The following is a 27,048-nucleotide window of genomic DNA, read 5'->3' on the forward strand; positions in this document are numbered from 1 at the left end:
TTGACACAGAAGAAATATATTTATTTTAACAAAACGAGCCGAGAAAAATATAACGCGTGTATGACTATTACATAAAATATCAGCTGTACAGGACGGAGATAAAAGTATATATAACACATATAAGGTAAATAGGACTAATCACATCTGTAATACATCACAAATCAAGCATAATTAAATAACTAGTATATTTACTCCATTTCATGAATACTGAGAGGGTTTGGCAATAACGTCTGTTGGTATAAATAGTCGGAATATGCCCAGTACTACGACTACTCAGACAGTCTGCGTGTCTCACAGAACACAAAATATACCTTGCACTTTCTGTTCTGGTTGGAATCGTGGAGGGATATTTACACAATGAGGTTACGAGAAGCGGCCACTTACAACATGATCGAGGCAAACAATTCGGAGCCTTACAATGGTTGGTCGATAACGCCCTGATTTACCTGAAGATGCATTTACAAGAGGCAGCCTTGACCTTGTGACATAATGGAATGTTTATATATATAGAATCAATACCATAAACTGTATGTATGTGAACAAATGACAGTTACATATGTACATAACCGAATGCGTGCATGATATGTATATCAGATCACATGACATTCAGATTTTTGTTAAAAATCTCCATATTTCAAATATCTGACAATCATGCAGCCAGATTTCAAATGCTTCAATGCAAATGACTGAGTACAAGCGTTCATAAATACATCAGATAGTAGGCAATTATGTTAGCATATTTGGAATGATATTTCACAGTGACCTTGCCCCAACATACGATGGTTACCGTTGGTTTCCACGGCATCGTATAGCAGATGCAGATGAGACACGTCATCTCTGGACAGACCCGTCTATCAGAAGACAGTGTATAGCTTTATCTTCCATACATTGTATTGCATACGATTGTACGGAGGAGTGATGTGAACGTCTCTCAGTATGTCGTGTTCCCATCATATGAACTCTCCACCTGTGTCACCTTTTATCAACAGACAAGTGATTACGTTCACAATCTTAACTATATGATTATAGAACCAGCTTGAAACTACAATTAGAAAGCATCAAACAACGGTATTGCCCTAAACTTAAATATGGGACTTAAGCGATATACTGAACTGGAAGACTGTTAATATAAATGTTCAGCTGGCTCTGATAAAGAAACGTTCAAATGTTCCAGTGGAGCTGTTGTTGGGTGTCACGACAGGCCTTGCCTCCACAGGCACCTGTATAATAAGCACGAACATAAAATTCTACGTGAAGCTATGGAGCAAGCTTTTCCCCGCCAGGAAACTCCCGTTAAGAACTATGTTTGGGATGAAACATAATATATTGTTTGTGGTACATATACGTTCTCTCATTTGAATATACATGTGACATCAACATCATGTGCACTCTGTAACACCATCCCACAGATAGAAAAAAATCACTCGTGGTGTTGCTGTTCGAGAGGAAATTCCCAAATCTACACTTGTCTTCAAGTGCCCTTTTCCGGAAACTCAGGTCAGAGATTTCGAGTTTAGTGGTAACTCAGTTGGAGTACGCAGTATCATAAAATGACGTGAGGCTGAGACTGGGGACGTTGTGCGGGTCTAGACTGGTTCCAAATGTCTCTGTGAATCCGCTGTCCGGGAGCCTCAAGTTGATGTAGTCCCATAGCGTCTTGTAACAGAATCGCAGTTGTTCCTGAAGTTAACAAAAGGTATGAATTACGGCTTAATGGCGATAGTTTTTCAAGTGGTGTGGTATCACGTGCAAGTGGTATCACGGAAGCCAGTAAATAGTCTGGTTGAGAGATACCGGTAGTTAATACCTGGACAATGAATCCCTTCAGATAAATGAGGCAGCTCAAACACACGTCATGCAACGCTAATAGTGCTCTGAGTTTCATTAAATAACACACCAACATGCACATTTGACTTTAGATCGCAGACTTTACTTAAGCAATATTATTTTAGCTCGTTTAACGTTTACGTCTTACCGGGTAGGCCAGAATCTGTGCCCGACGTCGCTTCATGTGTTTGACGGTGTGGAGGACGTCCACCTCTTCGTCCTCGGCAATCTTCTCACATATGACTTTGATTGCACAGAACAAGCCACTGTTGGTCGCCCCGTCTCTACAGTGCACTATCATCGGCTTTGTGTTCTCATTGGTCACATGCTGCCAGTCGGTAACGAGGTCAAGAAGGTCAAGGATAAGGGTCTTGGAGGTGGGAATAACGTTAGGTTCATCCCAGCCATTGAACTGGAACTGACGCACAAACTTGGGTGCTTCCTTTGGCTGGGTGGAATTGTGGATTTTGAAGTTCCTGATTGTGACGTTGTTTTCCTGATACGTTGCCGTCGTCTCCACAAAAAAGGGTTCAAATGGTTTCATAGAGACGTCAGGCCAATACTCTGCGCATGTGTCATCCTCGTGTTTAAACGTTTCCACCATCACAATGGTATTGACGTCATAATCATACACCAACTTCCAGAAGTCTACAATAGTTGACGGGAGCGGTGTCTGTGTCAGAATAAACTCGTTCTTCAACCGAAAGCCGTCTAGGAATGTAGCATTGATATAGTCGGTCCTCCCAATACCACCCGGTGTCATTAACACGGGACGAAACATCTCCATCGGTAACACATCCGGGTATCTGTTCTTGTTATAGTTAACCGGAAGTACTGCTGTGTGGCACTGCTCGGGTCGAGGACTCCGGGTAAACTTCTCAAGCAACCGGAACTGACCTTTCAGATAGGAATGTCCCGTCTTCTTATTCCTCATTGTCAGCTTGCTGTACCATTCTTTAAGGTCAAAGCCAACTACAGTTCGCCCTGCGTGGAACTGTTCAAAAAGGGCTTCATAAATAAACACATACTCCTTCAATGTCCGCACCATGAAGGGTCTGTCCTTTCGGATCTTATTAATGAATGCACGCACACTTGTCCGCCCTTCCTTGCTATACTGTTCAATGAGAGCATCTATTGCGATGAAGGTCCCTGTTCTCCCCATGCCCGTGCCACAGTGAACCAGGATAGGGGTTTTAACATTCATGTGCGCTCGACGTACTTTGTGCCGCATCTCCAGTATAGGAATTGGGTCAAAAGGCACACCATGCTCTGGCCAAGCAGTGAATTCAAAGATTTTCACCGAACCCTTGAGCCCATCTGAGGTCTGGTACGCTACTACTCGAACAATGTAACTCGCAAAATATTCAATATCTAGCAGTTCGAGAAGAAAAGAACCATACGACGCGCGGCCGTTTTCCGGCCAGTACTGTGTACATTTAACGATATTATCTTCCACAATGTTTGTGATCATGACAATGGTCCGGATCTTAGTTTGGGAGATGAGGCGCCAAAAATCAAGGACTGTATCCTCATCAAAGGGGCTTTGTGCCGCGATGTAAGCCATGGGCTTCTTGTAGCCGGACACATAACTGGCGTTGATATAGTCATTGGTGGAGTTGTCATCCTGAAAAAGGGCAACCCTGCTCTTATCATATGGAAGCAGATGCGGAAAACGGTTCTTGTTTTTGTTTCGTCTGTCTTTGGCAACGTGGCATGGGTCTCCGAAGTCATGGTTAAGACTTTTAAACTCGTTGTTAAACGTGATAGGTTCCCCTTCTGGTGGAACTGTCACATCGCCGTTCATTGTGACCATGTCGTCCGGAAGGTACTCCCTACCAGCCACGATATAACGACTTTCTCGGATGGAATATATGGTGTTCCAATACTTCAGTGGGTCGTAGTCGTCCTTCACCACTGTCAAGTCGTAACCTTTATCGACGTATGGTCTGTAAGCTGGAAGACGGTTTTTCCTACGCCACCAGAGGAACAATAATATGGCAAGAATAATGAGGATCAGCAAAATTAGGGCGACGATAATGCCGACTATAAGTCCTGTATTGTCGGCGGCAACAACGGGAGGTGATTCTGTGGTCAGATACACAGGCGCGGTCAGTCTTGGGCCGTTCATCACTGAGTACGACGTCTTGGTATCGCTGTTCAAGGTACTGACCACTACATAGTACACGTTATAGTACCTTTCCCTTTCCAAAGGTCTGTTTATTACACCACTGTAGTTCTTCCCGTCTCCGATCTCAAACTGTCTCCTTTGCGGAACCTCACTGGGATCCAGTTCAGCTGTTACATAACCAGCTGCCTGACGCCTTCTCCTGGAGTCAACCTTCTCCACCCTCAGCTGATACTTGGTGATTGGTCCGGAGACAGGGAGAACCGGTTCTATGTAGACTGACATTGTTGAGTAGGTGGCGTTGATGAACACCGGAGGCGGTGGTGTTCTCGGGACACCATGCTTTGTCCAGAACCTCCCTGAAACCTCCGTACTGTAGCCTACAGAGTTCCTGGCAGTCAGGAAGTACAAGTACATAACGCCGGGTTGAAGACCGCAGGCTGTGTACGAGGTCGTGCTGGCATCAACAACATCAACAGTTGGGCTGCTGTCGTCGGAGCCTTTTTGGAATCGAATCTGTAAAATATGATATACGGTTGTTTCAGCCAGTTCATAGCAGTGTCAGAGCTTGAACCAAGGAGCATTTGCAAGGAGCGACAATTTAACAAAAAAAATCATTTCTCAGAACCCCTAGTAAATTCAATTGTGTAATGTCCCTTTTGCCATTTTGTCCAACACATACACGGCCCCCACCCAGACTCAAACGTTCTCCACACCAGAATATGACCTTCGTCGCCTCACCTGATAGCTCTGTAATAGCCCATTCTTTAGAACAGGGGGCTGCCACGCAACTGTCAAACAAGTCTCGTTTTGGTAAGTGCCAACAAGACTGTGAGGGGGTTCCGGGATGCTGGCTGCTGTGGTGACTGTGCTGTCGGCTGTATAGGGGCCCCAACCAGCCTTAGTGCGAGCTCTCATCTGCAACATCAACAGGAGGATTAATGCTAACACTTGGCATATATAGTTCAATGAGAAGTGGACAAAGACACACCGGCAATCTCGGGTAACATTTTGCCATGCACACACTATCGTCGTCGTCATCATTATCATCACCATCATCATCTGTAATATCACATACCCGGAAGTAGTAGGTTGTGAAAGGGGTAAGGGAGTCGATGGTGACCACAGTCTGAGGTGCCGGGAAGGTCAAGGTCTTTTGTGTGCTGAAGGTGTCGTTGTCGCTGTACGTCAGACCGTACTCCGTCAGGACGCCATTTGTAATGGATGGCGGGATGAAGGTCACACGTATCGTGGAGTCAGTAACACTACTTCCTGTGACAAGCATCGGCCCAGGGGCTGAAAACAAATGTTACAAAACATATAGTATGTCACTCCTACGTGATAATTTGTTCATTCCTATATAATCTACTGTTCATTCCCACAGACCCGTGAAGGTCCCGGGGTAGAATAGGCCTTCAGCAACCCATGCTTGCCATAAAAGGCGACTCAGCTTGTCGTAGGAGGCGACTAACGGGATCGGGTGGTCAGACTCGCTGACTTGGTTGACACATGTCATCGGTTCCCAATTGCGCAGATCGATGCTCATGTTGTTGATCACTGGATTGTCTGGTCCAGACTCGATTATTTACAGACCGCCGCCATATAGCTGGAATATTGCTGAGTGCGGCGTAAAACTAACCTCACTCACTCACTCACTCATTCCCACATGATCTATTGTTCACACCCATATGATCTAGTGTTCATACTTTTATTATATGTTATACATTCCTACATAATCTATTGTTCATTCCTACATAATCTATTGTTCATTCCCATAATCTATTGTTCACACCCATATGATCTATTGTTCATACCTTCATGATATACTGTACATTCCTACACGACCTATTGTATTGTAATATTGTAAATATTATATCGTTCATTCCTACATAATGTATTGTTCATTCCTACATAAACTATTGTTCATTCCTATGTACTCTATTGCTCATTCCTACATGATATATAGTTCATACCTACATGATCTGCTGTTTATTCCTATATCATCTAGTCTATATTCCTCCATTGTTCATTTTCACATGCTTTATATATTCCTGGATAATGCATCGCTCATTCTTTCTTGATAAATCTCTATCATGCTAAAGATGGTAATCACTGGAGTGTCTGGTCCATTCTTGTATATCTCTCCGACATAAACACACTTATCGCCCATGGTGTTGATATACGATATTACCTTCCTCATCTGTGGTGAACGCGAAGGCTGATGACACCGGCCCTATCCCCACAGCGTTCTGCAAGGTCACCGTGACGATGTATTGCGTGAACGGAGTTAAGAAGTCGTAGTTGATGGACGTGACATTGGTGACGTCGCTACGCAAGCCGATGCTGCTGTTGAGCATGACGTTGTACTGTACAAAGCGACCGCCTCGCTCCAAACAAGGGACACTGATCCACGTGATCATCACGGTCCGTGACAACAGATCACGTGTTGCAAAATTAGAGACAGTGCCGTTGGGAGCTGCACAGAGAAAACACATTCAAACAGGTGTATGAGGGTATATGCTGCGGCAGCGCACTGTGGGCTTACACACTGTACCTATGTGGGGAATCAAACCCTAACGTTCGAACGTTTAACCACTAGACTAACCCACCGACTTTTACTGCATAAAACACAAACGAACCAGAAAATTCACGTATGTCTCCATCGAAATGGTTACATTTAAAGATGATGTTAATAACTGATATTATCTGTCAACATATATTATGTATTGTTTTATGCTTGCTTTAATACTGTTTCAAGATTTAAATTTCCCATCAGTTACTGTAATAAAACGGTCATACTGCCAAAAACACCGTATCTGTTCATATCTTGAACCAGTCCCGGTTTCAACAGTATATTGACCAGAAAAGGTCCAAAGGTGTGATGTGACCAACGCCTCAGTTACAAAGTTTCGATGTGACTAGTCAATGGGGTACACTGGATTAACGACGTGTCTGCTTGATGTGGGAGTAACGCCCGAAGTAACGTAGATGTTAGATGTTTATATCTTTGGTGAAACCCATGAGCACAGATATGACATGATGGGTTTTGACCATACGATCATAGATTTCTGACACGACTAGGGGAGGCAATTCTGTAGAGCTAAACACATTGTCTTATTCAGCATTCTCTTGTGTTATCTCTGAGCTCGCTTCATGACACAGGACTATTCCCTAGTGTCTTACCTATTTCTCTAGTCGCTATCCGTCGGTCTAGGACGTCACTGATGTTAAGAGTTTCGCCGAAGGCTTCGAGGGTTAATGAGTAGACACGCCACGGCTCCAGGTCACTGATGTTGGCGTTACCGGAACCGGAAGTGTGCGGAACCGGGACCACGGTGATAGCACCGTCGACCACAGCGCAGTCACCGATCCCGACCTCCTGGTAGTAAAGCGTTATGTTGTAGTCGATGCCCAGACTCGTGGCGTTTCTCGTCAACGTCCACGACACCCTGACAGTACCGTCAGACAGCAACAACGGTTCTACGAATTCAAACACCTTCAGACCTGTCCCAACACACATATATACATGTGTGATACAGTTCACGTTCACATTCTAGCTCGCAAACGTCGGAGGAACACGTCAGATAAAGGACATTTAAGGGAAATGAGAGCGTAATGGAGGTTTAACACATTCGTTCACTGAACACAACATATGGGCCTCAGACTTTGCACATGGTTGAGGAACTAAACATAAGGTGAGCAAACCCGCAACGTAAAGCTGTCCGTCACAGGCAGAAGTATATCAGCTAAAGGTACGTAAAACACACTCATCTGACGTAAAGCTGTCCAGCACAGGCAGGAGTATGTCAGCTAAAGGCACCTAAAACACACACATCTGAACCCGGCACCCCGGCACCCAGGCACTCTCCTGATCTGCGCCAAGAGATCAGGAAGTACCAAACCAAGGGCACCTAGAACAATGGGGAGCCTAACGACAGTGTACTTGGGATGCAAGCGAGACGTTTCAAAGTCGAGGTCAGCATATTTATCATGCTTTTCCTGAATTATTATTATCATTCTAACAATTGTATAGCACCGATATCAGACTCAGATGCTCAAAGGCGCTTTGTTCCCTCGATCCCTGGATGTCAGTCTCACTGGTAGGTCGTGTTATCTATCAATCTCAACTCCCTGGGGACTATCTATCCGGGAAGTCATAAAACGTTATTCTTACCTATGATAGACCTCGTTGTTGTCGTCGTCGGGGGAGGCTCTGTGGTCGCTGTGGATGAGATGAACACATTGTCAAAATCGTTTTCACATTCGGACAATACAAGTAGGACAGTACATGGCGTAAAATATGGATTCGGAGCCCTTTAATTGTTTTCCCCTGTAGGGTTCACCTTTTCCCACATGGTTTAGTTGCCACAGTGTTTTCTGCATGATGTAACAGGTCCCCTCTGTACAGTTCACTCACATGTGCACGGTATGTAGACGAGGTCGGAGGGGAAACCAAACGCCGCAGTCATGGGCTTGCCTCCGTCGTCCCTCTGTATGTCCACTCTGAACCTGTACTGCCCATCACGTTGAAGGTCAAGCATGTAGTGGTAGTATCCTGTCCGTCCAGCCTCTCTCACCCTCGTCGTCACGAACTCCCATGTAAGGCTGCTGTTCAACTTCCGGTAAAGCCTGTCATGGGAACGACACAGGACAAATGTCTTACTTCTACAACATAGGCCTGAACGTGTGGGGGCACCACCACAACATGTCACGTCTGACAACAATTTCGCGACACATTATACCCTGAAGGCATACGGGTTCCTTGGCCAATAGTATATCAATATATATAAAGACTACGAATAATTTACTATTATTGCTGCCTGATTAGAAAATGCAACTGACACCAGCAGCACAGGAGGTATTGAGTGAGTGAGTTTAGATTCAGGCCGCAGTTAACACTTTTCTAGCTATATGGCGGCGGTCTGTACCAGACAGCCACGTGATCAACATCATGGGCATCGGTCCATACATTTGGGAATAGATGACATATGTCCACCAAGTCCAAATGAACCCGTCAGTAGCCTCTTACGACAAGCATGGATTACAGAAGATCACCTCTAACCCGCATCTTCCTGGGTTTGACACAAATGTGACATCTGACATGACTGTCGGCGAACTGCACTGAGTGGAATCAAAATGGATCTAACTCTATGTATCCAGCATGAGGGTAAAGGTTTTGTTATTGGGAAATGTATTATGTAATAAACGAGTCCTTACACACTTGTCCAACACAAGCTGCTGGTACAGCGTAAACGTCGTTACACTGGACCACTCTGTATAACACATTTTGTATTCAGGGCCATGTGCTTGAGTGGATCGGATCGGCAGAGTCTACTACTGTTTTGAGAGGGACTTCTTTTCAGCCGGGACTTTCTACAGCAGATTGTTATCCCGGGGTCATTGTACAGAACGCCTATCATGGCCGTGAATACGTCTTCAGAAATATATTTTGCATCTGAACCCATGACACAACCACATATAGTTTGTTTGTTTGTTGTTAAACCCACAATCAGCTATATTCTAGTTATATGGCGGCATATAACATAACAACACACGTTACATTTGTCCTCTTATGAAATGGTAGTGCATGTTCTTGATGGGTGTATCTCTTTTTCGAAAAGAAATACAGAACCTGCTGATAGAGTACATGCATCTCACCAGCTTCGTAGCAAATGTGTTTGAAACGCCATTGTGTGGTGTACGAATCGTCGTTCGCTAAATAAAGCACTGTGAATGTAATATTGAGGTTTTCGCTTCTATTCCCTGTGTTAACATCTTTAACATGCAGGCCTTATCCCTTACATCAAGAAGTTCGTATCCATGCTGACATGTACACTCGAGTGTATATACGACCGTAGCATAAAACAAGAACACTTCTTGTTGCTGGGCGTGCACGATTACCTGTAGTTGTGTATAGGTCCTTCCCCGATATCTATTTCCTCGTTCCAGGCCGGCCACGTTACGTTTGCCCTCTGACATCCCACGGACACTGCGGATGGGGGATTGATCAGCTTTGGCAGGCCTTCAAACAGAGTGAGTAAGTGAGGTTGAATGCGACTTCAAACATCATTTCCATTGTACCAAGGCGTCATATTTGATTTGCGTGGAAAACTCCAAGCGACGCATGTCCCCCTAATTCCATCCACTACCCCTATCACCACTCCACATAAACACACCCTCCGAAGCTCATCAACACCCTCCCTCACAGTCACTCATTCACTCACTGACCCCGCACGCACTATGATCTCGTCTTATTTCGTAACAAAACCGAGATTCGAGGAACTGAAAAAGCGAGGGTACGGCACGTACGTGTTTGGCAGCTCGGTCCTCCGTAGTCGGGGTGACACCCGCCCCCAGGACACAGACCGTTGACAGGGTCACATGGAGCTTGTCCCACACAGTTGCATTTCAGTGAGCAATCAAGGCCAAACGTGTTGTTGTCGCATGCTGAAAATAAACATACATAAACGGTATTGTTTGTTTTCTGTATGTTGTTGAAAGTTGTCTGGACCAAGCACTGTGGTGGTTGATGTAATGAGCACGAGCACGATGACATAAACTCAGCCGGTGACTGATCTAAAGAGCAACGGCCGTCAGAATCGGGGTACGTTGACATGCCTCCATCCATGTTGTTTTAACAATTTGTTGCCGACAATACTTGAAAAATCACTTTACTTAAGGGCTTTGGTAGGCCTAAAAGTGATAACTCAGATTCTCCCGCCAGAGAACAACGAATGCCTCCTTGCAATGAGTGAACCAATCTCAAACAAATGTTCCAGGCATCTATATACGCCTGTCCGCCTGACCGATCCCCACCCCACCAGCCCAGAGTCCACCTGACTGGCCCCTATGAGAACACCCCCTCCCCTCCCACCGCCCACCCCAGGAAATGTTTGACTCCCTCACCGTCTTTACAGAAGGGTGGTTCCTTCCACCCCCTGGCACACTTCCACCCCTCACAGAAGCCGTCCGTTGTACGACACAGTTCCTGGTTGAGGCAATGGCAGGTGCCCGTGCAGTTCACCCCGTACAAGTTACTTCCGCATCCTGCATGTAGAGAAAGATCATGTCTAAACGGGGGGTTTAACGATGCTTCGCATGCTATTCGAATATTTACGCGGCTCGCAAGCGTTCCATGATTGCAAAAGCCTTGTTAGGATTTCACCCTTCTGGATCCCAACGGGTCAAGGGGACATAACCCTTCCATGGCTATAAATACCGAGAAAAACATGCATCCAGGAGACAGTAGCATCTTTCTTTCAAATAATTTTTAACAGGAAATATTCTTATACATGATGACACAACAAGAAACTGAACCCCATCAGCTTTGGAGTTTCTGTAATTGTTTGCAGTTAGGAGTTTCTAGATCCATGCGTGTACTACATTAGCCTGCTAAACCACACTGACGGATTTACTTGTTTCCACCTGCACACCGCATCTCGTCCTCTGTCAGTAGCCAGCCGCCTCCGATGTGTATGGTTAGAGCGTCCGCTCGAGAGCGGAAGGTCGCGGGTTCGATCTGCGCGCGCATTTCAATAATCTTAAAGCCAAGTGTTGGTCAGGGGTCATCACATCTAATGGTAGTCAGGTGTCCCTATTCCACAGCTCAAGCTGTTATTCCACATAGCACAGTGCTTTTTTCGTATGGACATGTGTAATTGTTTGCAGACACCATGCTTCCCGTTTTACAGGCATTTTATGTGAACTTCATCCGGTAAAATACGATGACATAAAACACATGAACTAGAAGTTGATTGTCCTGTTATAGCTGTTCCTAAAGGTCCAACCACTGAACAGGACACTTCCCACATCAACAAAATGAGCAGACTTTGCATATATTTCGATCAAAGTGACGGGTGAAACGGTGAACAAATACAAAATTCTATTGTATTTTGTGAGCGAAGAATCGTGAGTGCGCCCATGTTGAAACACTCGAAACCGCTGCCTCTCCAAAACATCTAAATGATCACAGTTTTTCACATACTGTATTTTAAACAGGCATCGTCAACTAATCATCCTGAAATTCAGGCGCATAGCAAGCCACTTTTTCGTGTAAGCCTTATTGGTTGGAACGTTTTATGTGTGGCGTGCTCCACTTTTTAAGCAACAAATATGTGTAAGACAGGTTTGTTTTAATGGCAGCTACGTTCCAGAAAACTCCTACATAGATCTTTTAATTATAGCAACAATCATATCCCACGTTTTATGAATAGATAATACCTGAAACATATTTTACCACGGAAATATGCACCACAGCCCAACCTTATTGGACACAATGTTAACATGAGGATAACATAAAACAAGAAGATTCAATGTGAGAGATTGTGACTATCATGAAAAGGTGTATGAAACAGAATGACTTACGTCGGCAGAGAGTGCCCATCCGTATATATCCACGGGAGCATGCGCGGCAGTTATCTGTGTTAGGACCCGTGCATCCATCACAAGCCGCGTCACATGCTGGAGAGAGGAAGGGAAGTAATTGCAATATACTCGTCATTCAGGGAAAATCACAAAACATCATACGGTGAATGTGGTTTGTATTAACACCACACAATACAAGAACAATGTGTGAAGCCTATTTCTGTTGTTCCCGGCCGCGATATTGCTAGAATATTGATAAAAGCAGCACAAAACTCGCTCACTCACTGCAATGTGAGAAGCCCATTTCTGGTTTCTCCGCCGTGATATTGCCGGAATATTGCTAAAAGTGGCGCAAAACTAAACGCAGTCAATCACATGTGATTCACCTACCCACACATAGGACACCGGTGCCGTCGTTCCTGTCAAGGCAGTACTGGGTGTTGGAACACGGAGCTGGGTTGTCAGAACATCGCCCTGGAATCAAAGACCATGTTGTAATGGTAGAAATCCAGTAATATACATATTACAGGAAGCACAGAGAACAAATAGGATTGGTCTAAGTAACGCTCATCACGTACCGCACGTACTTTTGTTTCACTGTTCCAAATACTGCGCGTGAGCACTCAATATAAACCAATTACAGCTATTTAAAATTATCATCGTTTGTATTTAACAACTTTTATTTTAAGTTGAATAAAATTCAGACATTAAAATGTTCAGTTGTAAAGGTATGATTATGAGGATTCGCGATCTCTGTTTCACGTCATTCGATTTACTATTTTGTAAAAAGTGACATTGATCGGCACGATTTCACTGCAAACAGACTATAGGTGTGTGTGCTGTTTGTGTGTTTGTTGGTGGTATCGTGTACTCTTCCTGCGAGAACTGGAGCCAGACTCATTTCAGACATCTCTGTCAGACTTGGCACATTCGCATTTTCTACATAAAGCCACCTGACTATCATTTCACCTGTCCTTATCTAATCAGCTTTAAGCAAGCGTATCGGCATTTCCCGCAAACCTGTTCACACAGCCATGTCAGACGTCACCCAGACGACCATCGCCATGCTCAGCGGTGATCCCCAGCTGATTACCTACCGGGTTGAAGCAGTGTATTTCTCTTGATTTGCCGTTGAATTATACACTGATAGTGATACAGGTGCAGTACGTTTACTTAAATATCAAACCAATAAAGATACAGTATATTCCCACATGCGCAATCAAATCTGTTCACTTAGAACAGAGACCATGTAACAGATCTATTAAATGGTGCCTGCTTAGAACGATATCATACAGGGGAGTTAACTCTATCAGCCCAATTTTGCCAATCAGTCGCTATCTATCGATCAATCGCTGATCACATAACATAATATGCTGAGCGTGTGTCGACCCCACAACTCTCACTCACACTTCAAATAGAACCTCTCACGCAGTATCAATGGGTAATACCCTGCCGTTATGCGGTCGTGTAAACGACGTATCAACCAAACAATCTCGTGTTTCAGGTAGAGATATGAAATATCGTTAAACCTGACAGGCCTGGGCTTAATGGCGAATCACGTAAAATATGAAAACAGACCTTGTAAGGTTCTGAATTAAACTTCTATGCTGTCACACAGAAATGGATAAATAATTTTAACGATAAGCGTCCCCTCTGAATGACGCTCTCTTGTGTCTGAGATTCCATTGAGTGGAGAGGGTTGACGGCGTGACAATATAAGAATTAGAATATCATCCTAGCGACTGCTCTATGTGTACGTGACTAACACATGTATGCATAGTGATTATTCATGCATACGACAAGGTCATGTTTCCGTGAATAGAAACATTTATCACGACGCAATTCGAACATGGATAGTTACCAACCGCCAGAAATGGCTGCTTGTGTTTACGTTGAATACAAGCGTGTTTGCATTGCAACAGACAGCAACTTTGGAAAATATATGCACCCTACTGGCTGACTCTGTATGTTTCAATAAACGTTTGCTGGAACTGTGAGTTCGACACAGCGGGGTATTCCACATATTAGAGTTCGAAACAACGGGGCTAGACTATTTGGTTGCAGTTGATGAAGTTACATGAAGTACTTAATTTCCAGGAGGAAGCCTTGTGCAGCCATTGATTGATTTAGTTTATGAACTATAAAATACTTGAAGGCAATGTTCGTGATGAAGGTAGGATATTGCGTTGAACAACTTTCACTCAGTTAAACAGTGATACCTCTTAACAGAAAAAATGGAAGGGCTTCGTCGGCCTGTGATGAATTTTCGGTCAAAGTGTAGACCAATTTGAAGTCAATGTCGCCCACAACATAGACACTTAAAGGGCACGCTATGGGATTCCACACCACCACGATCACAGTAGGTTCGCCCATTTTCCCTTGTAAGAACCCTCCCTGGTTTTTGTGCGAATGTAAGCATTTTAAGTAGCGCAAACACGTTTTTACTACCAATGACTTACATAAGTGGGACGACTTAAAAACCTGTAAAAAGTATAGATATGTACACACGTAAAGAAACATCCCCTGTCCTGCAGATTATAGTTACATAAATATGGAAATAATTACAGTTCATACAACGGAACCATTTTCTATGGGTAGCCAACATTTTTATTCTTCTGCATTGATTATTATTTGTTTCAGTGTATACGCTAAATGAACACAAATACGGAGGAATTACTTTTGTCTTTTGTTTACACATATATGACACAAAACGTCTATGGCACCGTCTATGGCACCATCAAGAAATAGTATTTCAAACAGGTTAAATATCAGCAAGGTGTAACATTAGGAGAAAAATCTGTCTCCTGCTGTTTTTCAGCTTATATAAAGCACTTCCTGAATATTTCCAGCAGATTTGCTATATCTTTTTAAATATATTTTGTTCTGAAAAGAATCGACAAAAATGAGTGAATGAATCAGCTTAGTTTTACGCCGCACACAGCAATATTCCAGGTATATGGCTGCGATGTGTAAATAATCGAGTCTGTACCTGACAATCCAGTGACCAACAGCATGAGCATCGATCTGCGCAGTTGGGAACCGATGATATACAGTCAGACCGCGTTAGTGCGGACCCCGACAATCCGATTCCCGCGATATCCGAACAGTAGCTGGCTGTAACCAATCTTTTTTACCATATAAACTCATTACCTGTTGACCACCGATCCCGTTAGTCGCCTCTTATGACAAGCAGAGAATCGAAAAAACCTTTTCCACATTTAGAGAAAATCTCTGCCAAAAAACAGTGTTGACTGCACATCTATCAAGTGGATTAACTATACCTAAAAGGCCTTTCATAACGACATTTCGTCACATCTGTGATTTTCTAAAGGAAAACCAATTGCTAGGAACACTGTATACACTACATATGTCATATTTGGGATTTCACTTTCTTAGTAAAGTACAAATTCTAGTACTTTTTTCGGTTGAGTCCCATCCGGGATTCGAACCCGCACCCTCAGAGTCAGGCACCTAATCGCCAGCACACAAAGTCAGCAGCCTAGCCCGCTCAGCCACCGCGACTTCCACAAAAAATGAAAGTCGGACAACTGGTAGTCTAGACTGCGTATTTTGTGTACCCCTCTGATGAGTGTAAATTGGCACGGCTCCCACGGCCGAAAGCTATGATTACACGATGCCATTTAGAAAGTGGTCAAATGCAACATATGTCATATTTGGGATTTCACTTTCTTAGGCGGCTGACTTTGTGTGCTGGCGATTAGGTGCCTGACTCTGAGGGTGCGGGTTCGAATCCCGGATGGGACTCAACCGAAAAAAGTACTAGAATTTGTACTTTACTAAGAAAGTGAAATCCCAAATATGACATATGTTGCATTTGACCACTTTCTAAATGGCATCGTGTAATCACTGTATACACTAAACTTGAATGAATATTTCAAAATCTATCCATCTACCAATTACTACCTGCTCTTGGTATGTTTACAAATAAATGAATTTGAACCATTTCATGATCTCAAGTAACAGGCTATAAGCGAAGTGTTCTCTTACTTGATTGGATGGATAATTTTAGCACCAGACAAACTGAATCAGATTAAATGGCAATAATTTAACGATGAGTGCTTAGAGTGCCTACATGTGTGCTCGTAAGACCCCTTGCCTAAAATCTGATGTCAGACTATCCCACGGCTAGTTATCTCCTCTTATCTCCAGTAACAGTCAAGCACAAAACAAACACGAGTATTTAGACAGTAGCTTATGTCACTCGAGACTAGAACTGTACAAACGTGGCAACGATATCACGTTACCGTGCACTACTATATCTCACCGACACACAATTACACCTGGACTAAATCACTGTAACTCCCCACCGTCAGCGACCCAAACAAACAATGTCCACAGTACTGCCGGGTTCATTCTCATGTATTGTGTGCACGTCACAGGTCGACGTGGTAAGTATCATGCTTACAGCACACATGACGTGAAGTAAACACTGAAACAAGCACTTCCCACATGGGGACACATGGCACCACTGAGAGAACAATACGTTTGTGTTTGAATGACGGAGTCGGGATGATTGTCTGTGAAATGTAAGGCAGTTCCTAATATAGAGAGTTGTCCCTCTTATATATGCCAGAATCTGATTACCTTGGCCTCTTTGATCGAATTCGCACGTTGGGAAACATGTCAGACCTATACGTACCCGTAATCAAAGTCTGTTTAATGCGGACTTGTGTAAAATTAAATTCATGTTACAAGGATCTTCCGCAGCAGGTTCCACAACAAACCTTGAAAGTATTGACACTTCACACATGCACTTGTTAACCCATGGAGATCAATACTGACCAACAGCAAATAGATCATGACACATCCGAGAGAGACATAACTCACTACATCCGCGGCACCGCCTAAGACAAATACCGCAGTCTCCTACTTAGCAGTTGTTGAAGATCGATTCAGTTGTCAGGTAAACATTCCTGTAACTGTATCTAGTAATGAGACTGTTGTCACCTGCTGATAATGAAGGTCATCGCGACCTGGCTAGGACAACATTCCTCAACCACGACGGTGATCCTCCATGTTATGAATATTGATATCTGGAACCGTTTTGTGTTCTGTTGTGACGTGACGTGTCGTTTTGTAATGCTTTGTGTTGAGAACCGTTATGTAAACACTTCCCTGGGTGGGGTTGGGGGGTGGGCGTTGGGGAGGGAATAAGGATGGGTTAGAGGCAGAAATATCGGTGGCCATCAGTTTATAAAAAGAGTCACCGTGGCAGTGGAAACGTCATCTCATTGATCCAGATGTTCCGGTCGCAAGACGACAAGTGTATGTCTAGAGATTCTTGTGAGTGAGTGATTGAGAGTGTTTAGTTTTACACCGATCTAAGCAACATTCAAGTTATATGACTGCGGTCTGTAAATGATCGAGTCTGGACCAGACAACCCAGTGATCAACAGCATGACCATAGATCTGCGGATTTGGGAACAGATGACATATGTCAACCATGTCAGTCAGTCTGACCACCCCATCCCGTTGGTCGCCTTACGACAAGCATGGGTTACTGAGGATCAGTTCTAACCCGGATCTTCGAGGGTCGAGATTCGTATTATATTTCCCCTGTATATCATATTATTCAACAACTAGCCCGGACCCAATGACGCACGGCACTTCTGGAAACCATGACTGTTTTAACGTAGTCAGGCGGATAATGGGGGCGAATGTATGGTTGCCAACCTAAGACTGCACCACTTGACACGGCTGTTGGAATCACTACAAGTTACGTCCCCTTGGTCTCCTAGGCAACCAGTGCCCAGGGCCGACTTTCACAAGTCATTAAGGTAACTAAGGTATCCTTACTGCAATGTTAAAGAATGGGACTTAAGGTATATATCAGTAAAGGTTGCTTCGTGAAAGAAACTCCAGATGTGTTGCAAAAGTTTCACCATAGAGAAGTACAATCATGATCCGACATACTCTTGTACAGATACTATACAACCGGTGGCTTCCCAGTAATATATCAGTCTGGCAGTCAGTACTTAGGTTTGTGAATGAGTAAATGTTGTATTTTACTATAACAAGTAATATGACATCTATATCAGGATAGTAAACCATAGGTTGGTGGCACGAGCACCACATCCTCCAGTCAAAAAAAGATGTCACACAAGCAAACACGTCGAAAGATGTCGCTCCACACTTTGGAATTACCTCTGTAGCGTCGTGTCATTCCCCCTCGCTCATCTCTCAGTAGAACCTGGTTTGTGGTGGCAACTTTACGCTTCATTTCTTTCATGGCAATTACTGACTTAAGTCATGCGTATATTTAGGTGATAAGATTATCTAAGTCCGACTACCCAAAAGTATTACCTCGTCACAAACCTGTAACTATGTTCTGTGTTGTAATACTGATCTATAACACACTGACTTGGCACAGACACTGAACGAGAAACACACTCAGTTCCGGACGTAACTCAGCAATGATGAACACGTTATTCACAGCGTTGTTTCGCTTCCCTTTGTAATCACCTCAACATGCCCAAGTGAATTATGTCGCCAAGTTTAGTAAATACCGCAATGTTAGATCTTGGCAGAACTTCTCTCGTATTCTGATCAGGGTTTTCCCTATCTCCTGTATTGTCTATCAGCATTTCTGTCTTGTTTGAGGACGGATGCACTTCTCCATGGTGGAGTCAGTTGTTATCACTCGATACGTTCTGCTGAGAAACCTGACAGTTTTCTCATGGGCACCCAGTGTGTCGTTGATGGTCTGTTTCTTTATGCATGTGATGGGCACCCATTCTAACACGGAGCTTCAGGTGAGGGCAACAGAGCGGGAACACGTCACGCAGGGCTGTGTTCCTCCTGAGACATTAGTCGTCTAACAGATATTGGATTGATTAATGACTTTAATGGCTCTGTTCAACAGCTGTGTGAGGGTGATTGATAAATATTTAAATATTTAAGAAAAACATCGTCTAGAAAGACAAGTCTACAGTGAAGTCAGGACTGTGAAATAGTCATTGAGGAATATTGGCCTGGGGTCAAAGATGTGGTTGATCCGTGATTTGCCCTGAGAAATAAGACGTATGTTAGAACGTGCAACTACACTTGCCAGCAGCAGCCATGGCTAATAGTGTTACCAGTAGTAATCACTACAGCAATCTCAACAAAGATGTGTAAAGCCAAATGATTGCTATCCGCTGAGGTGACACAAATCGTAAGAGTCGAGCTGCCATGATGTTGAATACACAACACGTATATGTGGTTGCAGCCCATGAGATCCAGGCCACCCTAATATTTATTAACATTGGCATATGACCATGGACATTATAAACCCTTTGCCAATGGTATATACATTGGAATTAGAAAGAAAAGGGAGATATTTGGCAAGAAATACAGTATTGCTGGAGATAGAGAGGATAGGTGTAATATGTGTGTAATAAGATAACCAGAAGTCTCAGAAGAAAAGATACAAGGGAGATAATGAAGAACTGAAAGTGAGAGTGGTTTCAGCAAACGTATTGAATGTTCAGCACTAAATGACATTAAATGTCACACGTTTCCATTTGCTCCGTTATTACACACCCAGCGTTACACTTTATGAAAAGCGACAATAAAGTGATTTGAAAACCGAGGCCTTGGAAGGAGCAACCCTCATCAAACAGTTGTGAGGACGAGTCACGTGACCGTCAATGTAATGTCCGTCATCTCAGCAGTAACAGCGTGCACAATGTACATCAGTAGTTTATTGTAGACATCAAAGGCTGGGGTTGTCGGAGCATAGCTCGATGAAAAAAGGAAGCGACAGTCAGCCCTCTTGCAATACGCTCGCCGTACGTGAACACAGCTTTCGTCACCCTGAGCTTTCATGTATATGGGACAAGTAAAAATAGCGAATTTCATCCGTCGTGGCGGTTGTCCCCCGTGATTTTGTTACAGAAACGTCCTCTAATCGTCTAACGTTCTTTGTAATCTTTTGGTAAAGTACGAGTTCCATTGCACGTCAAACGCAGAGAAAGGCCGTCACGTGACGAACTGCTTCAACATTGGTCGACATCAAAGGGAAAACTGGCATATCAAGCAACAGGTCACATGTGTAATAGTTTGACCTGATCACATTTAACAACGGCTCTGCTCATTTTCACTAAGTATATACAGCGCATTATACTTTCTTTTACCACGGGTCTATATCATGTCAGTTTATCATCCCCAGTGAACGTCCCGTTCGTAATTTAATTCATTGTTTTGTATTGAACCATCTTGTTAATGATTAATATGCGCGACGTTTCAGCGTAGCTACTAACACCATCACTTGCTTGATGATGGTCTTAGTACACCAGAACGCCGCTCATATGAATAACAAAGACGTTGCACATCCATATAACTCTAAGCGCTGTTTATGGATAACACATTCTTCTTTTAATGAGTTGGACATTTCGACTTTTGTACTTTAGTCAGTCAGGAATTACACAGATGTCGGTGTCGGTGAAAGCTGTTCTTTCACAGGACATGATTCTACAAACAGATATTCCAAATTTAGTTATACTCACAAAAGGTAACAAGATATGCATTTGCTTCCTACTACGCCATCGAGACAGGAATTTACTTCCGGTACACAAACATCAGTCATCTATCCCACCCAGCTACCACTAAGCTACATCTGACCACTTTCTAAACAGCATCGTGTATTCATGCCAGTGATTTGTGTCTCGGATAGCAAGGTACGTAATGGTTATGAGCACCTTCATACCTCCTGTAGTAAAGGGGAGAATCGTGATGACAGACCACTTTGTCAGTAGGAGGAGCCCGGATATTTTCACTGAGAATCCGCGGAGAGTGGGGCACAGGTGAATATTGGCTACATATGAATGAAACTCCGTGACAATTTAGGCATGAATTAGTTCCCGACAGACCTAGGGCCATGATCGATGAAAACACATCGGACCCCGGCCTGGCATCACCCGAGAGAGCAGTGTTCTGGTGTTCTCTCACACGTGACCGCTGCCTCGATTAACTGCTGTAAGACGGAGCTACACTGTACTGTAACACATAACTTACCTGTTAGTGGTCACATGCAACCAAAAAATCAGACATAATTATCAGTTATCACTTGGTCGTGACATATAAAATGTATTGGTGATATGTGAAAAAACAAATAGACAAAATTATTTGCGTATAATCGCAAATCAAAAGTGCAATATTTTGTACTTGGGTTTACCTCCCTCGAAACGAAGCAGCCGCGATATCGAACCCAGTCAGAGCTGCTGGGTGTGCACTCATGTGTAACGACGCCTTGTCACTGGTTAATTTGCAGATACACTTAGCCGACTCTTTGTTTATGGCTTATAAGCCCGATAGGTGTTAATTTCAAATTGTAAATGGTCAGTAATTGAACTTGTGCATTGCTTATTGTCATTAGCAGGCAGGCAGTCATATAAGTGTCAATAAACCAGACATTGAGTTTTCTTTGTCACAGAGTCTGCTTATCACAATCAACATGACTTGTTTTTATGTAACGAGTGGATCATTTACTTGTTTGTGTACACAACCAAGATCTCTACAACTGCTCTCGACCTCATACTCCGGACAGGCATAGTGTTTCAAGCTTCGCGAACCTACTCACTGTGCATGCGTTATGAGCATAGCTGTTGAAACCGCTTTTCCCCCAGCGCTGGGGGCAAATTAGTGAATCGTTTGAACTCCGATTTCGCGGGCTTTTTTCATCGCGCTTTTTTTAACTTTAAAGGTTGAATTGGTATTTTTGATGATTTCATTTTATTTTTGTTTCGGTAAGTGCATACCGAAAGGTATCAGAATCTCCAAAGTTGTGTTTTACGTTGCATGTGACCTCTAATTTCGATGCTTCCTGTAACAATACACATCAATACCATAAAAACGCAGCTTAACAAGAAGAAGGCGTCATAACGGCAGGTGTTCGTGAACAGGGACATAAGTCCGTCCAGAGAAAGCCCTTTTGAATTCGTTACACTCCTCAGCTCCGTGTAGAAGAGTAGTGAATAATACTGAGATTCAGTTTAATTAGATTACCTTCATTCGGGACTTCTTTGATCAAACTTTGACGTCATTTCACCATAAGCTAGATTACATTACCCTCAATCAGGACTTCTTTGTTTGAACTTTTCACCATAAGCTTGATAATTAGTGCTGGTAATTCAATTTCGCCTCCGTCGTGTACAATGAGACATCCTCAGGTATATTTCATGTGCGCATTACAGATGTTCATTTCACAGACACAGGTACAGACTCGTGCCAGTTTTCTAATACTTTGTCAAACCAGAGTAAAGAAGTATTACGATTTGGGGATGAGCTCCACTGTATGGCACCTGTTGGATTACCTTCTCTTGTTAGCAGTTGGTCACGGCGTTTAGCCAAACATGCGATAGCACAGTCAGTTTTATTACAACCATTGCATATCAAGTGTGGGATCTGCTACACATGTGTATCAGTGAACTGACTTTGTCATTTCAACATCTACAGCTGCTAGATCATCAACAGTAGTTACGGGAAGTGTGGAGTGACCAGGGTAATTACAACGATAATAAGCTGCGCACACACAGACAGTATAAGTACGCTGTTACTCTAGAACCTTACATAACTTCTACATTGTCCAGATGACACGGTAGCGTTCTATCTAAACTACGGTGTGGTTAACTCCCATTAGAAATAAAACGTAGTAGACTTTCTCATCCTAAGACGCCACTTGCGGACAAACTTTGTCGGGCTGTAGCAGCCAGCCTGTGGAAGACGAAGTCCATTTCTTAGTCAGTTGTCGTTATTATTCTGATCTTCGGTGTGATTTGTTCTTACACCCAAATGTTGCTCATTGAATAACCACTGAACCAGCTACATTCCCCTTACAAACAGAAAATATTGTTCATCCACCGTCCGCTCTAGTCGCATGTATCGGCGTCGACTAACATATCGGTTTTCCTCGTCCCGTCATATGTGTGATACTCTTTCATGTTTTAATTTGATATTTTATACATTTTATGCACGGGTTGTCTAGTGTGTCTCGTTGGCCATCTGGCCAGGTGTTCGTATTTTCTATGTTTTATTTTACTACTGTAATTTTTTAAGTACATTCACGTGACACATAAATAATTCATTCTGTCTGTCTGTCTGTCTGTCTGTCTGTCTGTCCATATTCGGACACGTGACATACTTTCCATAGATTTTACATTTTCATGAAGTGAGTGTCGGATGCATCTTCATAAAATTTAACAGGCAAATGTGAAATCACCTCTGCTCACACAATTTCAGTCCAGTTTTCCGGTCATTATTTAACTAATGATATCACATTAATCAACTTACGTATTGTTCCACTAAGCACAATCCCAACAGGCAGCCATGTTCAAAGAGTTCATATGCTGATTAAACTGTTGCCATTCGATAAACAAGCAACGGAAAATTTTACAGAAATTATGTGATCGTAGGTAAGATGATTCCTCACAAATTTGACTTGGATCTTACGAAAATTAGAATTATGAAAATTATTTATGCTACACTAAATTAACATGTGTCCGAATATAACTGACACGAGTCTGTAGCCATAACAGAGGAACATTCACCGATTAATACAATATGCACCAGTATGTACGGTGCATGGTTACATACGATCTGTTTTGCTTGGCTACTCTTTTATTTTACTTTCAAAGTGAAAAAGACAAACACGCACTGCTGGTGTGACATATCTCAGCAAAGGGGCGGTGATAACAAAAATAAACAGAAACTTCACTGGAACAGGAGTGAATGGTTCAGAAGTGTGCTTCAAACTATACGACCCCCACTTATCGCCGATGCTGCCATGTGATTCACAGTGACGGGTTACCGGCAGTATGTTTGTGTGGAAACAAAACCTAACTGACTCTGTCTACGCCAAAGTATTCGCTGTCACCTTAATTCAATACTCAAATCTACGCTGTAAAGAACTGTCTACAAGGAGTTCACTAAAGAGCATTTCCGCGAACAGCTACACTGCGTATTGATGTGTTTTTCACAACCTTGATCAATATACTTAGGTTTTATGATTTCGTAAAAAGCTAACGTGAATGTTTGGGATCTATATAGCCTCTATATCTATCACATAACTCTGTTGAGACTAGTGTAACTTGCATTGCGGTACTGTCTTCCACATGCCCTAGGCTGTTGTGTTTGCGCATTTGAATCAAACATGGCGCGGTTGTGTTTCAGCACCCCTGTCTTTCGATGTTTCTGACAATGTTTCATTTCAGTCAAACTCAACGAATCAGTTGCTTCACTGCAAGTTCTAACATGTCGTTTTAAGGTGTCCATTAAACACACACAAAGTTGAATTTACCTTTGAGTACAAATGACCTCGTCACTTGTAAGTTCATACACATGTATAACTATCCCACACTTTTTGTATGTTTTCCTCAGTATGCCTGTTCAAGACACACGTCAAGTGTATTTACCAGAACTGTACAGAAAATGTCCATCTATATCTATATGTAAAATATGCCCTGTGCAACTCAATATAATCAATAAAACTATATCCCGTCTAACAGCAAATGAACTATATTTCCAAAAGGGACGTCGTGAAATCGCTATACTGGCATTACACGTCTTGGACAGGGGACAGACACTTTCACACAAATTCGCTGCATAACAACAGTAAGACTCGCACATTACCGGCCCGACTGATACACAACTGACACATATAACACCTTTGAGTGGCATACTCCTGGCACATATATTCCACATATGACTAATATACAACAGCCACCACAGGATTGACAGGACTGATGACAGATTCAAAACATGACTATTTAACAGCAACTCACACACACACACACACACACACACCCTATGACTGATGTATAACAACTGAAGGACATATATAGAACGTATAACGGATGTACAACTGACACATATATAACACCTATAACTCATATACATGTATATGCAACTTATATGCAACTGACACATATATAACACCTCTAAATATATAACTAACACATATATAACACCTCTAAATATATAACTAACACATATATAACACCTCTAAATATATAACTAACACATATATAACACCTACAACTCTTATAAAATTGACACCTGTATACCTATAACACCTATGCAAACTGACACGTATATAGTATCTGCAGCTCATATACAGCTGACATGTATAATATCTAAAACTCCTATACAACTGACACACAGAGCACCTATAACTCATATACAAACTGATCACACATATATAATATCTGCAACTCATATACAGCTGACACAAATATAACACCTACATCTGCTATACAACTGTGATATAGATAACTGACACATATAAACACGACTGATATTCAATTGATTAATTGACACATATGTAGCTCAAACACAAATGATACATCTACAAACACATATCAGTCATATACAACTAACACATATAGACACATGACTGATATTCAATTGACACACATATAGCTCATACACAAATGATATTAGATATAAACACATATCACTAATAAACAGCTGACACGTTTTTAACACCCCTGGCTGATATAACTTGTCAGTAAAACCAGTTTCATACCAATAGTTTGATGTACAAAATTAATCAGTACAAAGAGTCTAGAGGGGCAGCTGCCCTTTGCACCCTGGGCTCCCTACGGCCCTGCTTAAACCATACCTTGCTGTTCCACAGTACTACATACTGACACATTGACACGTTAGAGGGGGTACAATTCAATGGTTTGAACACAGTCACCAGTAGTTACCTACACCACAAGACATTTGCATGGTTGATTTTCGAAAGGTAACTGTAGAAGTTACTGATGTACTTACTTTGAGCTAGTGCTGATGACAGTCCGACGGCAACGGCGATGACAATACACAACACATTCGACATCGTCCACTATATGTCATTATCCTCTCTCCAACTTTAGTAGGGAACAAAAACAGTTGCCACGCCCGATGCAATTGCCGTGTACTCGTACAGGGGAGGTAATCCATACACGGCCGAGTTTGTTGTGTGTTGGCCGAGCTAATCCGATCACCGTGCTGGCTTAGCCTGGAATAATCGATACAACAATGTCTGATTAACGATACACTTGCCACACAACCGGATTATTTCCTCGTATCTAGGAGTGTTGAGCTAGCTGGAAGTACATCTGATTATGTCCAGTTTTCTTATATACGAGGAATCCGTGGCATTTTTTTAGCATGGACGTGTTGCACAAAAGCTGTTCTATAACGACATCCCAGACACGTACATTGGTGCTGCACAGAAAACACATTAACTTGATTTATAACAGGGCATTCACCGTAATCTTATTGACTAAGTTTAGGTTCTTCCAGCCCGCCCGCCGAAAGCTGACCAGGTTTTAACATGTTTCTGTCAATCCCTGGGTATTTAATCAACAAACATACAAGCAGTATCGAGATATTTACAGGAGATACTTACAAACAGAGGAGCAGGGGAACTCGCAATCCGAAACAAGAGCACCGTTAGGATGAAATAAGTAGTTTTAACGTGTTTTCTGCCCGCCCGTGACCTCTCGTTTCGTCACAATGACCTCCGCATATTGTCAAGCAAATCGACAACAGCTGACTGGGGCAGCGCGCACTCCGTCAGTATGAATGGGGAAAGGTCTGCGCGGGGAGATCTCGTCTGAGCTTGATCGAACATGATCGAAAAGCTACGCTCTGTTAGCGCCGAGACTTCGCGTCTATTTCAATTATCACTTTGCACAGGTGAATCCCAAAAACAGCTAATAGCGAGGCAGTTGTTTACGACAGTTGCT

General features: G+C 42.9%; 1 protein-coding gene across 2 annotated transcripts; it reads right to left on the reverse strand.

Moving 5' to 3' along the window:
• On the reverse strand, positions 1 to 26,798 carry LOC137273137 (receptor-type tyrosine-protein phosphatase kappa-like). Of its 2 annotated transcripts, XM_067805607.1 has the most exons (15): positions 26,709 to 26,798; positions 26,090 to 26,315; positions 12,707 to 12,790; positions 12,317 to 12,412; positions 10,859 to 10,999; positions 10,262 to 10,399; positions 9,854 to 9,974; positions 8,370 to 8,581; positions 8,127 to 8,174; positions 7,136 to 7,456; positions 6,144 to 6,428; positions 5,031 to 5,248; positions 4,694 to 4,870; positions 1,976 to 4,468; positions 1 to 1,680 (listed from the first exon to the last, which is right to left on the reverse strand). In XM_067805607.1, the coding sequence occupies exons 2-15, from the start codon at positions 26,151 to 26,153 to the stop codon at positions 1,525 to 1,527; spliced, it is 4,554 nt and encodes a 1,517-aa protein (XP_067661708.1). In that variant the 5' UTR covers positions 26,154 to 26,315; positions 26,709 to 26,798; the 3' UTR covers positions 1 to 1,524. The 2 variants fall into 2 exon arrangements, with proteins under 2 accessions (XP_067661708.1, XP_067661709.1); XM_067805608.1 differs by lacking the exons at positions 26,090 to 26,315; positions 26,709 to 26,798 and adding an exon at positions 15,306 to 15,360.
• Positions 26,799 to 27,048: the final 250 nt, after the last annotated feature.

Source organism: Haliotis asinina, chromosome 2, assembly GCF_037392515.1.
Source record: "Haliotis asinina isolate JCU_RB_2024 chromosome 2, JCU_Hal_asi_v2, whole genome shotgun sequence".
NCBI classification, from domain to species: Eukaryota; Metazoa; Mollusca; class Gastropoda; order Lepetellida; family Haliotidae; genus Haliotis; species Haliotis asinina.